The sequence below is a fragment of the Linepithema humile genome, chromosome 5 (genome assembly GCF_040581485.1).
Source record: "Linepithema humile isolate Giens D197 chromosome 5, Lhum_UNIL_v1.0, whole genome shotgun sequence".
Classification (NCBI taxonomy): Eukaryota; Metazoa; Arthropoda; class Insecta; order Hymenoptera; family Formicidae; genus Linepithema; species Linepithema humile.
The window spans coordinates 17742885-17759566 of NC_090132.1; the positions used below are offsets into that span (position 1 = coordinate 17742885).

General features: G+C 36.1%; 3 protein-coding genes across 4 annotated transcripts in view; 1 reads left to right on the top strand and 2 right to left on the bottom strand.

The window, feature by feature from the left end:
• Positions 1 to 1779: 1779 nt before the first annotated feature.
• Positions 1780 to 3855, bottom strand: DMAP1 (DNA methyltransferase 1 associated protein 1). Its single transcript, XM_012362179.2, has 5 exons — positions 3049 to 3855; positions 2635 to 2965; positions 2399 to 2540; positions 2153 to 2307; positions 1780 to 2072 (listed from the first exon to the last, which is right to left on the bottom strand). The coding sequence occupies exons 1-5, from the start codon at positions 3606 to 3608 to the stop codon at positions 1968 to 1970; spliced, it is 1293 nt and encodes a 430-aa protein (XP_012217602.1). The 5' UTR covers positions 3609 to 3855; the 3' UTR covers positions 1780 to 1967.
• Positions 3856 to 4007: 152 nt separating this feature from the next.
• Positions 4008 to 16682, top strand: part of LOC105669315 (lachesin-like) — a 264653-nt gene continuing 251978 nt past the window's right edge. For both annotated transcript variants that reach the window (XM_067354711.1, XM_067354710.1), the window contains exon 1: positions 4008 to 5357. The gene's annotated coding sequence lies outside the window, so the exon portion shown is untranslated. The remainder of the gene's footprint in view (positions 5358 to 16682) is intronic.
• On the bottom strand, positions 6361 to 15548 carry LOC105669302 (UDP-glucosyltransferase 2-like). The gene is made up of 8 exons (XM_012362177.2): positions 15101 to 15548; positions 13789 to 13859; positions 13590 to 13688; positions 13189 to 13328; positions 11996 to 12309; positions 9882 to 10101; positions 7115 to 7334; positions 6361 to 6675 (listed from the first exon to the last, which is right to left on the bottom strand). The coding sequence occupies exons 1-8, from the start codon at positions 15287 to 15289 to the stop codon at positions 6396 to 6398; spliced, it is 1533 nt and encodes a 510-aa protein (XP_012217600.2). The 5' UTR covers positions 15290 to 15548; the 3' UTR covers positions 6361 to 6395.

The following is a 16682-nucleotide window of genomic DNA, read 5'->3' on the forward strand; positions in this document are numbered from 1 at the left end:
AGCATTGCGTATAATTAGTATCATTATGCTACAATCGTGGTTACGACATTATTGCTATACGCGTATCCATTATTGTACTGCGGCATGTTAATTGTTTGAAGTGATTAAAGGCTTGGTAGTATCAGACGATGCTCGATAAAAAACGGTGACATGAATAAATCGAGTTGGAGCACGTTTGAATGCTTGAGCCTCCGAAGATCTTATACCTCTTGTTACGGAGAAGAATAAAAGAGCGCTCCCTCCCCTCCCCCCACCCCACCCCACCTCCCTCCGCCCCACACCATCGTCATTGTATATACATATATATATACATTGTGTATATATATATATTAATGCATAATATTATCATAGGACATGCGAGAATGGGCAAGAGATTGGATATTGTTGTTATTAACGAAATCGCGCGATAAATGAGAGTATTTCGTTGCGTTTTAATGCCTGCGGGACAGGATCGTTAAATGACGAAATGTCGAACTATTTTGTTTCTCGAGCAGTTACGATCGCTCCCTTTACAATTACTTGACTGTCTAGTATGTAAACGTTCCTAGGAGGCGACTGTCACATCTTCGTTTTATTATTTCAAATTCTATGCACCGACAGTGAACTTTAAACGTTTACGTTTTACGCGTCTGTCTCTACGTTTTAAACCGGACATCTCGAGACAGCGGCAAACTTTCTTTTCAAACAGTCGTGTGCCGCCGTGCTCGATATATACATTTATCAATCGCTATTTATGCGACTCTGCAGCTCTAACTCTTGAGTGGTATCCCTTAATTTCGAGGAGACATTCAGATATATTCCGTATGCAAAGACATGTATGAGTAACCATACACGAGAAACATTGCGATGACGGCGATGATGTTACATACGCATTTAAACTCTTATAGCGTTTACTACTTAATAGATAAGCTAGAGCGATGTAGAGAAGAGCGCGTGTTATCGATATGTAAATTTTTATAAGGTTTCAAAATGTAACGCATTGTTGTAGCCCGCAGCTGTAAGATGATTCCGATTTTCGGACGCGCGATACGACTTAACAGTTAGCCGCTGCTTCGAGTCTCGGAAGGGAATAAGTCTCTGTGATGAGAATGGACCGGGTATGCGACTATTCGAATGTAACGAGAAAAAAAAAATGCTGATCGTGTCGCCAGGACGGCGGCGATCCAAGTGTCGGCACGTGTGTACGAAGACGAGAGGGTGCACGTGCATCCGCGAAAAGTTTGTCAGATACGCGGGTCAATGATGTATCGCCTGATTGCACCGTTTCGTCTCGCACTTAGCTTTAATCGGAAGAATTCTCGCGACACACGCAGCAGCGAAACAGGCGGGATACACACCAACCGCTGCTTTATCGATTACTATCGCAGATGTATGCATTATTCCGTACCAAGTACGGCTAGAGCTACCGAGTAATTTATTATAGGATTAAAGAGTCAACCGTATCGCGAGTAACGGAGCACGTACGAAGAAAGGCCTGCATCGACGACCATCTGACACTCTTCACACTTGCCGTCAACACCCTCCCCCCCTCGTCCCGTCCGAATCTTATATTCCTACTCTCCTCCCAGCCACACTCCCTATATCCTCAAAAAAAAAAGAACTAAATAACATATTGTAATCTATTGTAGATTGTTGTAGATAAATTATACGGTTTGACCGTACATTGTTACTTTTTGTCGACAATATAAAATACACAGATATATAAGTAATTACCATCGATACGTCTTCTCGTCATTTTATTACCCCCCACGCTACTATAAGTGAGTAAAGACAGAAAAATTTTCAGTTACATTAAATTGTTTATTTTTTTAGTACAAAATAAAAATTACTTCATAATATAATAAATCGTAATGATACATACTCGATGACTTTCCTTAATAAAAATTAGATGAATAAAGATGAATAAAGAAACGATATTTACAAGCATATTTGATCAATTCCTTTTTTATACAAGTATTTTTTTCGAATTAATGAGCAACACTGGGCATACTGGGCGATCCTACCACGTCGATGATGTCCGTTTTGACTTCTGGTTCTGTTTTTGGTAAGAGCGCCGGTGGTATTGTTAAAGTCTGAAAAGAAACATATTAAAAAAATGTACGATTCAAGAGATTGGTATTATATCCATTTTTTTAAATATTCATTAATATACCTTCCCTGGTGCTAGTGCTTCGTATTGATGTCTTAAAGACTGTAATTCATAATCGCATGTCGACAATGCACTTCTCAATTCATAATGCAAAACTATGTCGCTACGCAGTTCATTAAATTGCTGACATATTTGTTCCGTTGGTGGTGGATTTAATTCTATGATGTTAAAAAATAGTTTTTATTTCAGTTTTTTAATCTTAAAACTTGAAAATACGATATCAAAAAAGCGCAAGTTATAACTTCTTACCTAAACGGAGTTCATTCAACATCTGTTCGATGCCTTTCATTTTCTTTTGGCCAAGACTACTTGGCAATTTGATTCTCTGAGAACGAAGAGTAACACCGCTATTTTTAAAATCGGGGAATTTAATTCCAGCTGACTCCACTGCCTATAGATTAAATTATAATATTAATATAAGAAATGTATAAAAGAATACTTTAAAATAAATATACTATGTATAATACAAATTTATATATACTCACGTGAGAAGTATCAGTTTTATTTGGTCTATTTCTAGAAGAACTGCTACTCTTTTTGGAAGATTTTCTCTCACTTTTTCTAGGATCTGCTTGATGATCAGCTGCTGTAATTAATTTTTGCAAATCTTGTGTTTTTCTGTCCCTCTCTTTTTTTCTTTGTTCAATTTTACGTAGTTCAGCTAATAGTGTCTGTTCCTCTTCAACTTGCTCAGGTGTACGTTCAAATAACTTTTTGAGCTGTTCCTTTCTCCGCTTCTCATGATCCGCATCAAAGACATATACTTTGTCTGAGTGGGATTTTGACTTTATCAAAGCAGCACATACCTGATAGTATCTGCACATTTATTTATAATTACAAACACATTCAAAAAAACGTCTAAATCTGTAGAAATAAAATATACTTGTATTATAATTTACCTCTCTTTTAAATCTTCTACAGATCTTGTAGGAAATTTAGCACGATCCCATCTGTCTCTAATAATAATAAATCTGAGATCAAATCTTCTGCATAGATCAAATAAATGATCCGTTTCTGCTCGTGTCCAAGCATTACTCACTAAATGTTGAACGTATTCTGCATTTGTGTATGTAGGAATAGGAACTTTCTTATTAAATTTGGCAAAAGGATATTCCTTTCCAGCATCAGCAACGCGTCTCCAATGATGAAATACAGCACCGTCAGTACGTGCTGGATTAGTGAACGGTGTCCATCTCCATGGTCTCACCTTTTTCATACCAAGCTTGGCTCTTACTTGTTTGTATCCTTTCGCAGTGTCAGTTGGAAATAACGGTGGCACGTCGTTGTTGTCCTTACAGAGGAGTGCAAACACCTCGCGGTGCATACCCTCAGGACGTTTTGGCATTTTGTTATAATCATATCGTTTACGATTCTTTTTATCGCTACCCAATATCGACTCTTTCGTAAGTTCTGTAGACGTTGGAACGTCAATATCTAGAATATCGCGTACATCTGCCATCCTAACGACTTGAAATTTTCTCTTAAAAATATATGCTTCGATTTATCTAAGGTTATGTTTTTGTTATACGATTAATAATACATTTGATACACTAGAACGAGGTACACTAGTCGATTTTGTTTTATCGTCACATATAAAATTTCTTTATTTTATTAAACAATCACCTCCTGGCAGTTTAAAATAAAAAACTCACAAAAAGAGAAACTAAAACAATTTCATGAATTTTATAAACCATAACTATATTAATGAATGAAGATACACTATACTCCCGCGCATGCAGTAAGCTTCGCAGTTGGAAAAATAAGCGATGATGGCGGTAGTGTCGTTTTGGCTCTTTTCAATTATCATAGGGTATATTTACAATAGTTGCAAGAGTTTTACTTGTGATTGGCCGCATTTAACAGTTGGACAACGTTGAGTAACTGCAATGTTACTAGATTTTTTACTGAATCTCGACGTTGATTTGTTGGTTTTAAAAGTAAGAGCCAATCACGTTCAATTGCTACTAAGCGGTTTGTTCTGCTGGATGCGCCCATGGGTGTCTTGTCTTGTGAATAGTTCATGCCAGTGGCGCCATGTTTGACACCGCGGGATATTACTTCCTTTCCCGCGCTGAATTCGTTGAGGTGAGTACGTGTAATTCTGTTTCATAACATAATTTTGTAACAAACATGTCTTTATGCAAATTATGAGTCGAATTTGTTCACGAGTTTTATACTCTTACGTTTGCGACTTTTAATAGAATATTTTGCGTGTCGATACGGCATCGATATTTCCGTATCATCTTCGCGCGATGTAACGCGGTTATGTTACCGGTTTCTTACTTGAACTTAGCGCGAGACATGACGCCATGTTTCTTGACCTTGATGTCGCGAAAGATACAAAAGCATACGGAATTGTTCGTATGAAAGTATTGAGAAAAGACAATCGCGAGATTTTCATATTCACATTCGTACACGACTTTCCAAGTTTGTCGGTCGTCGCGTGACTTTGCACTCTGGTTTCGTTTTTAGAACACGCACCGCAAGTGCGTCATGATTATGTGTGCGTGAAAATAACGGAAATTGTCATTATCTTATTACAAGCATAAATCACATAAGTATCACGATTATCGCATTATTAACTTTAGTTTACGGTTCATGCATTTGTGTGATGCCATTACGTGATCGATGTAGCGATTTCAAATTTTGTCTTTATATACATCTCTATTTATGCATGTATTAAAATGTACAGAGTCGCAGTGTGCGTCGAGAAAGCGCGCGTTCCGACGTACACTTTGCCATTCTGCACATTTGATGAAATGCATGTATAAGTAGAGATGCATACAATAAAGACAAAAATCGTAAATAAAAACGAAAGGTACTAAAAAAAGCATGAGAAAAATAAATGTCGCAAAAGTAAGTGCTGTTATAGTGAGTATACATAAATAAATTTATCTTTATTAAAGTCGTGAATTAAATTTATTGGCAAACAGTTTTACATTCTCACAGTCATATTGGCGGTTATGTTTCGTCGGTTTCGTCGTATACCGTCATCAGCGCGAATGTTCGCGATTTGTTTAAAACATAATTTTTATCGTGTGTAGCCGGTGGTAACAGTGAAAGTTTTTATTTCCGTTAAATTTTAAATTCGCATTGCAAAGTAATGTCGCGAGTGTAAGTGTGTGCTTAATCAACGAGGGAAACTGCAAAATGGGCAGCACAGAGTTTTGCATGCACAGGTGGAGTTCGACTGCAGTTCGACGAAATGGTGAGTGCTAGATTAATATTCTTCTTTTCTATTGTGTTATCGTTAATATAAATTGATCGTTAATATAAATTGATCGCCAATTTGCAAATTTATATTACTATTGCTTTTTTTACACGAAAGATGTGGAAATATTCATGATATTATTAATTTCGGAACACAATTCAAATTGAAAATGATAATATGAAAGTATCTGTTATACACATAAATATTTATTGGTAAATTTGCTTTTGAGAATTAAGATGTACTTTTAATAATGGAAAATTCTTTTTTTATTGGTTAGGTTATTGTATTTATTAGTTGGGTATTTTGTGATGTTGCATATATATATATATATATATATATATATATATATATATATATATATATATATATATTTGGGAATTTAGTTTTATTATTATACGTTGGTAAAGTAACAATTGTAAAAGTGATATCAACTTTTCAATTTTCTGAATAATCGGTTATAGATAAAAATATTTGCAAATAGCTTTTGTCGATAAAATTGGGATTTCGTCATCTCTGTTTATTATTTATAGAAAATGTGCAATACTGTAGAAAAATGAAATATCTAAAAAGAAAGTCAGAAAAGAATACAAGCAGTATACTTTTTGTATTTTTATTGATTTTTATATATAACTCACATTTGATTTACATATAATATTTTTTAATACAAAAGTACATGATATACAATGTTATATCATAATTAATGTGATAAATATATGAATTTTTAGCTAGCAATATTTTGCTAGCAAAATATTTTCGAGAAATACATGTCTTCTGAATATTTAGAGAATTATTTGAATAAAAAAACGTACTAATATTAAAGTATAAAAAAAAGTAATATTTCAAACACACACACATGCCAGTAAAATATTTATATTTTTATTAGAAATATTACATAAAAATTATTTTATTTATTGAAACATTATAAACATTATTAGTTCGTATTGCGTACGACCAATTTTTATTATATATATATATATATATATATATATATATATATATATATATATATATAATTAGTGTCGCAATTTTAAATTATTAATCAAACTTTTGTTTTAATATCCTCTTGATTTTTATAAAAGCATCAATAGCTCTGCTACACAATACATAATTGATATACGATAAAAAAATGATACATGCACTTAAGCACAGAAACGTTGTATAATAATCTATCCATGATATATTACGTCCATGATACCGTAAATGTCTCGAGTTTGGAAATTTTAATACGTGTTCTATATTCCATATCGCTCTCTCCATAGGTTTTATCAATTCGTCGCGCACAATCGCCGACATTATTTTGATATTATTCAGATACCTACAATTAAAATTTTTTCCAATATATTGAGCATCAATTGCATTTCCTTTTAAACAGAATTTTAATGTCCAAACTTGGTAATTTATTCAAGAATCACAATTGATTAATCGCATGCATTAGTTTTACTTACAATTAGCATTTTAAATTTGTGTATAATTTGTAAAATTATGTTATTATATAATTATTAGGAAATTAAAAGGGTTTAGGATTAATAATTCAGAATTATAACATGATTGATTGTGCAAAAGGATTCGAGAGACAAGCGTGCAGAGATTAAAGAGTTCATAAATTATTTGACTTTTTAGACGCATTTTCTATAAATGCATACAGTGGAAAAAAAGCAATCGAAATGACAAAGTGCCATCAGGATTAATTTTTGAAAAGTCAGATTGTGAAAGATCACAAGCGGGAGTCTGTGTTAGAGTCGCGTCGTGCTTACGTTTTATTTTCGACGACCTCTGCGAGCGTTTGTACGATGAAGCTCTCGGTCATGGTGTCGATGTCCAGTGTCAGTCCGATGCCGGCGTCTAGGATTTTACGTGCGTTGAAAAGTTGATCCCCGAAAAAGGGAATTGCGACTACCGGCACGGAATGGTGCACCGCTTCCTGCAACGACTGCAATCCGCCTTGCATCACGTACGCCATCATCCTGGGATGCGCTGCATATATAAAAGCGGCGTAAGTACATAAAGTACCGTAAAATGATGCTTTACGGATTATTTGCTTCCGCGCATGGGATTGGTGCGACGTGTGCAGGATAGTGGACAAAAACGCGTCAAAAAAAAAAAAGAGAGGAAAAAGAAAAAAAATAGCGACGAGAGTTAAAACGAAGTTCCAGTACTGATCACGAGCAGCCGAGAGATGCGATGCGAGATTTCATAAAAATGTCCGCATTGTCGTATTTATTTTTCAGCGTCACTCTTTACGGCCGATTGATCGCGTTCGAGTATCAACGCGCACAGAATTTTCCGACGAAATTCTGTCCGATGTGCTTTTTTTTACAGCCGCGAACACCCGAGCGAAATTTTTTCATTATACGTTACGCGATATACTTCCCAATTGGAAAAAACATGATTTACATTTTCAACCTGAGAGAAATTTGTGCAACAGTTATAATTCGCTTCTTTCAACATTTTTAATTTTAATTTTATCATTTCGGAAACGTTTTCAAGTTAAAATAAAGGTTTTCGAAGTTTTTATAAAACTATTTGGGGTCTAAATCAAATAAGAAAATCTTATTTTTCATGTAAGTTGAAGTTTTCTAAATTTGATTTCAGATCTGACAAGAAATCCGTTCTTGAAATTAAATTTCAGATTTCCGCGATATCACGTATGAAAATGGAATATAGGGAAGAATAGGTGTCGAAATCTCGAACATGCGCGTGACTCGAAAAGTATAATAAATGCCGCTGTACATCGGAAATCCCGAAGTTCCGATTAATTGCGTCATTTCTTCCAGTCACCGATCTGTATTTCCAACATTAATACGTTCTTCGTGCAGGCAACCGCTGCCTGTCTATCAATGTGCACAAAACTTTGTGCATGTTTGTGCATTTGCATCGAGTCCGTTGCGTTACTGCCAACAGGAGTTGTTTGTCAGAATTTCCCGCGAGAATTTCACCGCCGCATGCGTCATGAGTTATCGTTTCGCTTCGTTCCGCTGTACGAACCCGTGGTCGTATTTTCCTTGGTCGCGACGGTGTTGCTGGCGGCTTTTTTTCGTTTCAATACTTACCCTTAAGCGGCTTCTACAAAAATAACGGGTTTTACCAAAGACGAGAGTTGCCTGGTATCGACGTGTGCATCGGCCTTTCTTATATTCAACGTTACTTTTCTCTTTGATGTGCAGCGATAAAGGAAGGCAAACGTTGCTCGTATTCAAACATCAGAGTAACGCGATCTCGATCGGGAGACGGCTTTGATGATCATTTCGAAACGCGGCGGTGATGGTGTGCCGATCGCCGAGACTTTGTTTGGCTGAAATGCAGCCACGTGTTTCCCGATATAAAGGGAAACTTGTTTCGTCTTTGGTGGCGCCCCGGAACATAGCACGGTCGCGATTCAGCTGTGTAATTAAGTTCGAATCGTTTAAAGACTCCGGGCCATGCAGAAGATTGCATCTAAAGAATGTTACGCTTAGTAGAGGAAGATTAATGTCTTTTGTAGATGAAAGCGGCATCTAAGTCGAAGACGCAAGTTTGTTAGATATCCGTGCGCAAAGGTCGGTATGTCGTTCTTGCCGCTATCGCCGTCGACCCCGTTTTCGTCCTCGTCGTCGTCGTCGTCGTCGTCGTCGTCGTCGTTTCCGTCGTCGTTCTTTTCTTTGTTGTTCTGAATTCTGCTTAACGAATCCACGAAGAATCGAGCGATTGTATGCGTTAACAAAATAAGAAGGTAATCGTTAACGGTCCAAGTATAAGTTCTCTAACTTGCTTTTAGTAATAGCGAACGAGTACTCTAGTACTTCAGCAATACACGCGCGGTTCTTACGAGATCGTTATCGTACAATTAAGTTGGAATTTTGCATTTCGTGTTAAAAAAGTTTCGCTACATTTCAGTAAGTTTGTAAGGTTGTCTAAGTGATTTCTATTTATACAATTACTGAATTTTTAAATTTTGTTTGAAACGAGTGAAATGTGTAGAGTTTATAATTCCCGGTTTCAATTTTAACAGTGGATACTTTAGTTTATTTTAGTTGACTTCGCTATAACTAAAATGTTACGAATTATATTTCTGAGTTATTAACGATTGAGAATTTGCGCGCGAGATAATTGAATATATAATAAATCCTCATTCTTTTTACTTTAAATTTACTGCTTTGGAATGTTAATTTAATTATCACAATAACGTTAAATATCAATATTGCAACAATTAATAATGTTTCTCGAAATTTTCTTTTCGAAAAAAAGTGGTACTAAATTCGACAAAGTGTAAATTATTAAAATTAAAGCCGAATGTAGTAGATGCGATAAAAATGATGGCTACATAAAATTGAAATGAGAAATAAGTAACAGTAAATTTGAGGTAAATTCGTACGATCTATTCTTTTCATAATCTCATCGATCTCTTATATCTTCGCGCACAAAGGAATTCCGGTACAAAATGTTTTTCATCGAACCGCTTTGTAAGTGCATATTTCGCGGCGATTGATCCGCTCCTTTCGAACGAGGTAAAGAGGTGGTCAGTTTAGCCTTGGGCAGCCTTACCAAGGACCGCTTGCTGGGGCACCCACTTCACAAATTTGATGTTGGCCGGATGAATGGCCATGTTTCCGTCATGTTTCCATAGAACTCTTTGCTTCAGCGAGCCCAGGGCGTTGCACAATGCGGTCAAAGTCCCGGCGGGTAGCTGGTGAGTTTGCAGATTCGAGCCCAGAGAGAAATAAATGGCGCCATCCTGAGCGTTGTCCAGGAACTCTCGGATCTCCTGGGATAAGAAGGAAATTTCGATGCGTCTTAATGAGGCCCGGGAAGTATGGCATTTCGCCTAAAATTTATTGTATTTAATGCGCGACGCTTAAGAAAGATCACCAATAATTTATTACGTTGCGCGTGTTTAAATTGGAATAATCTGATGTGATTAATTCTTTTTCTTACGACTATTCTGCCATTTTCAATCAACACGAATAGAGACAAACAAAATATAATGCGCGAGGCGCAGCTTATATCAGTAAATTAGATCTACATTTCGTTAGATTTGCAATAATCGAGTACAATTTGTTATAATGGTTTTATAAAGTACATCTATTCGCGATGTATCTCCTTCGTATCCGTAAAATTACGTTAGCAAGTGCTACGACAGGACGCAAATGGAACCGATTGTGCTATTAATGCGATTGATATTACTGATAATACAACTTCCTTTGTTAATTGCGAAACCTGTACCGGCTTTTATGGCAGACACGTCGATAGTAGTTTCATATGCACAATGTGTAGCCGAAGGCTTTGTCCTATTAATTACAACTGTTCATGGATTTCGATACATTCAAGTGTATGTGTATATAAAGACGAGCATACATTGCTGCTGGTCACGTTCCGCATCTCGACATCGTTCGGAATCACGTGATAACTGCAGTTACCTTCTGTTGCGCATTGCCTTCGTAATGGTAATCTGATAACTTTAACTCTACTAGAACCAAAGAACGATTGTAAAATGTTTAATTGTCCGTGTCTTCTAATGAACTACAGTTTTTATAAATTTATCACTCTCTTGAGTCTCAAGATACAAATTATTAATATGTAGCTAATGTTTTAGTAAATTTCATATTTAAAAAAATATATTTTTGACAATTGAATAGCTATTATTTTATTATTAAATCATTATAGCTCACACAGTTTTACTAGTTTTTAAATAACTGCTGTAAACGAATCTTTTTGATATCTCGAGATTGATGTCGAATGACACAAACGGCTATTGTAATGTAGAAGCGATGATGTTTTTCCTGTGTTTTATATGAAGGATCTTCAACGAAATACTCTTCCAATAATATTTTTCTTGTTGGTCCTCTTGGGAGACTTACAACGATTCGCGGTAAATAGCAATGACGTTTACCTTTACGTCGCTGCGCTGAGTCGTTGGTAAACTTCCACCAACTGACTATTACTGGTCACCTGTGAGAATGGTATGTGTATTTTCCCGGGAGAAATCATTCTCGTACGACACACAATTTCGCCTTTCCTAGATACACTTAGAACTGCGAGAAGCGAAGGTTTAATCGACGCAAAAATATCAACTTTCAGATAGGAGATATTAAATGTCGCTCTGTTCAACTCGATAAATTGTTCGACTCTACTTTATATTACATTGTAACTTACTTTTTCTGTAAATGCGCGAGAATAAAGTTGAGGCATGAAGCGGAAATATTAACATAAAAGATAACTGTTAACATAAAGCTCAAGATTTTCTATTTGAAAGATCATAAAACGGAATTTATCGCATTTTTACATGGAAGTAATTTTGCGTCTCAGTAACTAAATTCAAATATTAGTTAATATTGAAAAAAATTATTTATTAGTTTCGGTTCCATTTTCAATCCTGATTAATTAAAAAATTTTTCTCTGCGATGTCATAGCTATTTATGCATTTTTTACGATAATAGATATTATAAACGAAAAGCGCGGATGTTGAGTCGCGACAGATATTACAAATTAAAACAGTAAAAAAGATTATTTTTACTCTGTTTTACTTTGTAATAATATTACGTCTCGACATCCGTGCTTTTAATTTATAGCCTTTTTTCTGTTATCTTTTTTTGTTTTTTAAGCACCGTACGTGTTACGCGCGATAAATCTTTTCTCAAATATATTGTATTATCTTTTACCTTAGGTAGGAGTTCAGGCTTGTTCGAAATTTGTAAGCTATGAACTTCGATCACGTGTGGCAGTAATGGTTTTGGGTAACCGAACACGTGATTGTTGCCTAGTATCACCAGACTGAAGTTCTTATCGATATCATAGACGGATGTACCGGGCGCCCATACATTAGCGATGCGTTGAGCTCTTGGCAGATGCCAGTATCGGTAATATAATCTTGTCCACGTTGTATAAAGGGTATTCCATATACGCTCGTTGATTGTCATTCTGTCCGTGAATGGGTACGCCATGTCCGGATTTAGATTGGGATCATCTGGATTCCCTGTCAAACTCCATATAATCAATAGTAGTATTTTTCGAATAAAACATAAAACGTGCGTAACAGATATCAAACGACATTCGTTGATATAAAAAAAAAAACGTATATTTAATTATCAAGTATAAGTTTTAAATACTTATAGATTTTTCGAATGTTTATGAAATATTATAAATTGTTCGACGCATTTTTTTGAAATTTAGAATTGCTTCCTTTTTATAGCTTTTGTCCGGATAATAAAAGTTATTATACGATAAGCTTTTTCTCAAATCAGGAAATAGAAATAGAGATTGGAATTCGATGTGTTAGAACCGACGGAGGTATTTGTTTCTTCGTAAACTCCGCTGATTGCGCCGGCTCAATAGGGAACGTTACTACTTCGATACGCGTCCGCTTTCTCAAAACTCGCTCGGCTTTAATTGAAATATTTCAGTAGCAGCCACGGCGATCCATTTCACGGTCTATTACGTTCATCCGGAAGAGTACTTTCGGGTATCTTCAATTACGTCGAGGTAAAGGAATCGAATGGCGGCGAGCTGGCGCGTCGTCCCTCGCCACCTTTTCTCCGCCGCTCCGTCGGGTCAGACCGGTACAAGTTAAAGCACTACCGAGTAATCTATCCTTTTCCACGAAGACTCGGTCTCCGATTGCTCGCACTTTCTGCTTTACCGACAATTTACGTCAATTTCCGAGCGCGGTAACGACGTTCGTCGCCGGTGCCACCCGGGGAAGGGTGCGAATTCAAGTAGAAAAAGACGTCGCGGAACGACCATCCGACCGGGCTCGTATTCCCGAGTTGTTGCTCGGGTCGGGCGACTTTCGCAAACAATAAAACTCCCGACGAAATCGCCGTGACCTCTTCGGCATGCACGACATCATGCTCACCCACGGAATCCATTACGTACGGCAAGTTGCCTACGCTCAAAAATCCCATCAGCACCGGGAAGTTGTAGTGCTTCACGAGAGCATAATAACACTGGAACCATAATTGCTCTATAATGACTGCGTCGAATGTCTTGTTGCTCCTGCAAGCAAACGCGAACTAGATTCGTTTTCGCGGAAAAGTCGTAAGATTATTAGCCGTCGTGACTTTTGCCTGTGTGTTTCGCCTGTGTTGAAATGGAAACGTATAGGTAATTTATAAAGTTCACCAATGCCTTGATTCATTTAACGTTCTGTGAATAGATTTCCCAATACTATGCGCACAGTTATATTGATGAAATAATTGGAGTAAAAATAAAGATTGCTGAACTTTACGAATTTTGATCGAGCATCGCCTGTCTTACGCTATAAGCTTGTCGATGGCAGAGCTGAATAATTGCTGCTCGCACAATTCATTCGCTTCCCACATGTTTTTATGGAGTAACGTATAAGCTCCTAAATGTCTGTCAAAAATAAAGCTCAAGATTATTAATCTGCTAGGTTGGAAGAAATCCACTTATATATTGATTTGCTCGAAACATGATAGATGTGAAGCGTCCATACCTTAATCCTGTGCAATCCTTCTTTCGATACGAGAATGATAAGTCAACGTTCTCATAATTCGATGGAGGATTCTACGGAGGGAAGAGAATTAACAAAAAAATATTAATCTTATATAAAAAAATCTAAGAGCCTTATATAGACGTTATACGAAATATTTAGGCGCATTTCTAAGTGTCATTTGTTTAGTGTAAAAGTGGAGTAAGAGCATGGTTAGTTGAGTAAAACAGTTTATTTTTGAATCTTACGAAAATCGATAAGAAATATATGTAGAAGATGGATCAGCAATTGTTATGAATTTAGTAAGGAAAAGTAATAATGCACCGCGACAGTCTGTGTACAAGGCAATTATGCTTTCGTTAGTTAGGTTTTATCCAGTTTACGTGAACAATTTAATTCCTAATTTTGCCGCGAAAGAAACAGAACCATCAAGCCGTGAGAAGACACATTCAGCAAAGAGAAATGTTAGTAGAAGTAAATTGAAGCTAAACGAAGTTTGCGTAACTTTGAACTCAAGTTTAGAAAGAGAGAGAAAGAGAGAGTGAGAAAGAGAGTAAGAAGGGATAGGAGGAGGGGAGGAGTACACGAGACGGCAGATATAGAAAAGGAGTGAGAGGTCAGAGGAAAGCTCTGAGAGGACTTGAGAGAAGGATTCCGGAGAAAAAACTAGAAATAAAGAAGGTGTAATAAAAAAGAACGGAAAGAAGAATATTGCGTCAAATATCTGTCTGCTAATTTATAATATTTTCTATTTGTTTATTTGTCATTAAAGTTTATTTTCGATAATAATTCATATTGAGAATGAAAAATTGCGTAGTTAACGTGTGCAGATTTAGCCGTGATTCAATTCGATTATGTCTAAATGGACTGTTGACCGACCAAAAAAATATCCAAAATACAATTAAAGCCGCAAAGGTTCAATTGAGATTCGAAAATAACTGTGTACTTTCGAGAACAATGTAACGCTTTGATTTCTCAATAATTACAACGCGGCTTTGTCGGCAACAATTTTTGTAAGCGACGATAGGGAAATGTCAAATTACAATGATATTCGGGTGGGCAATAAAGATTTTTTTGGAATAGCAAGTCTCGTAGAACATAATTAAATGTCTTTTGATTTAAATTTTAGATAAAAGTTGTTTCGCAAAAAGTTCGATAAACAATGTTTACGATTTTTAATACTTCTCATTTATATATGGTAATTTTTAATTAATTATGAGTGTCATTATATAATATACGACTGCAATTTAATTGCAGTTTGCAGTAAAGATAAAAAGCTAAAGGAGAAAGTATAAGAAAATAAAGATGTACATACCTTCAAGGGAATTGTTGATACGACGGTAACGTTGTGACCACGAACCGCCAATGCTTTCATCAATGCTTGAAACGGTTGTTGGTGGCTGTAACTCGCGCTCGGACAAATGCCCAGAATGCTGTATCCGCGGATGTGTTGGAAGGCGTGGAATAGCGAAATTGATAGCAATACGGGCGTCGCGATGCGCATCTTGGACACAGAACACTTTCGTTCGTGAACGCGAAACGGCCGTTCAATCTTTCAGGAAAGAATCGAGGCTACCGGGATGTAGGAATATTTAAAAAGAACCCGAGCGACAGAAAAAAGACGAGGCCGTCCATGTGAAATATTCAGTACGTGTTCCACGATCAGTTTGCTTGGGGCCACAGTAAATAAATGAACAGGTTGTCCATTGGTCGGGTGCTTCTCACTCAGCTTTGCGGGAGAAATAATTCAGGTCTGGTGTGTGCGCGATGCGCGGACCCTATTTTTATATTTCGTCGGGAATACAAAGATATCATTCACGCAAGAGCGATATACTTCCACGAATCTACTTTTATCTTTTAATTGAGCGCCATAACATTAACTTTATCAATCGTAAGTGCTGTTAGGAAATATTTACTTCACGATATGTCGGTAGAGAATAGAATAGGAAAGAGCACAAGATATTATAAAAGAAAATATTAATGCATGTTAAAATAACCAAGGTTTATAAATAATTTATACATATAATTAGAAATTGAAGAATTTTTATTTAACTGTAGAAAAGTCAATATTATATGAATTAAACATTTTATCACATTTTTTAGTTTTAAATTTAATAAGATTTATTATTAGACATACAGATTATCTTGGTGTTTGTGTGAGATTGACACACACAATTATGACGTATATTGCATTAATATTCTATGCACTTCTATTTCAGAGGTAAAATATTTTAGAGAGAAAATATTCAAATATTACACGCGAGATAAGAAGAGCAGCAAGCGAAAAAATATAAAGACGCACAGAAAAACGGGTAGGTGGAGACAAATCACTCACTGACGCACCATTACCTTCGACATATGAGTCGCCCTTCCTCTTCTCATTACGAGGAGAAAAGGACTTAGGTTGAGCGTAAAAGATAACGCTGTTGGTGGAAACGAAGAAATATCGGTGTCCTATCTTGAAAGAGAATTTCGCCTTTAGAAAAATTTTATTTGCTCGTAAAGAATTACGATGGCTTAATTGATACTTTCTCTTGCCGCGAAATCTATAACCTCTTTTTGCCACGATATTTCCTATTACACATTAATTGCTAATTAATAGCATAGGTTCAATAGGAGTTTAGATAAAGTTAAATTTTGGAATTAGTTAAAATATATTAACGTTCAACATTGGAGTCAGTGTAGCGATAAATAATAAAAACGGAAAAGCAATCATATTTTATTTTTTAAGAGCACATTATTGCGCGACAATCTTTATTCATTTATGAAGATTTAAGTGCGAGGTATATTTTTTTAAATAAATTCCTGAACACGATCGAACAAGAAAATTCTCGAGCTTTTTCTTTTTTTTTTACAATAGTGCGGTTTTATAGGGCAAATAAAATCTCACGCGGTCG

Bases quoted from the DNA above. Each gene is read 5' to 3' on its own strand.
- DMAP1 (XM_012362179.2), bottom strand. From the start codon at position 3,608: ATGGCAGATGTACGCGATATTCTAGATATTGACGTTCCAACGTCTACA. The intron at 2,966-3,048 runs GTAAATTATAAT...ATAAATGTGCAG, and splicing joins GTAGAAGATTTAAAAGAGAG to ATACTATCAGGTATGTGCTG. The intron at 2,073-2,152 runs GTATATTAATGA...GTTTCTTTTCAG, and splicing joins AAGCACTAGCACCAGGGAAG to ACTTTAACAATACCACCGGC.
- LOC105669302 (XM_012362177.2), bottom strand. From the start codon at position 15,289: ATGCGCATCGCGACGCCCGTATTGCTATCAATTTCGCTATTCCACGCC. The intron at 13,329-13,589 runs GTAAGACAGGCG...GTTTGCTTGCAG, and splicing joins GCCATCGACAAGCTTATAGC to GAGCAACAAGACATTCGACG. The intron at 12,310-13,188 runs GTGAGCATGATG...GGAGTTTGACAG, and splicing joins GTACGTAATGGATTCCGTGG to GGAATCCAGATGATCCCAAT.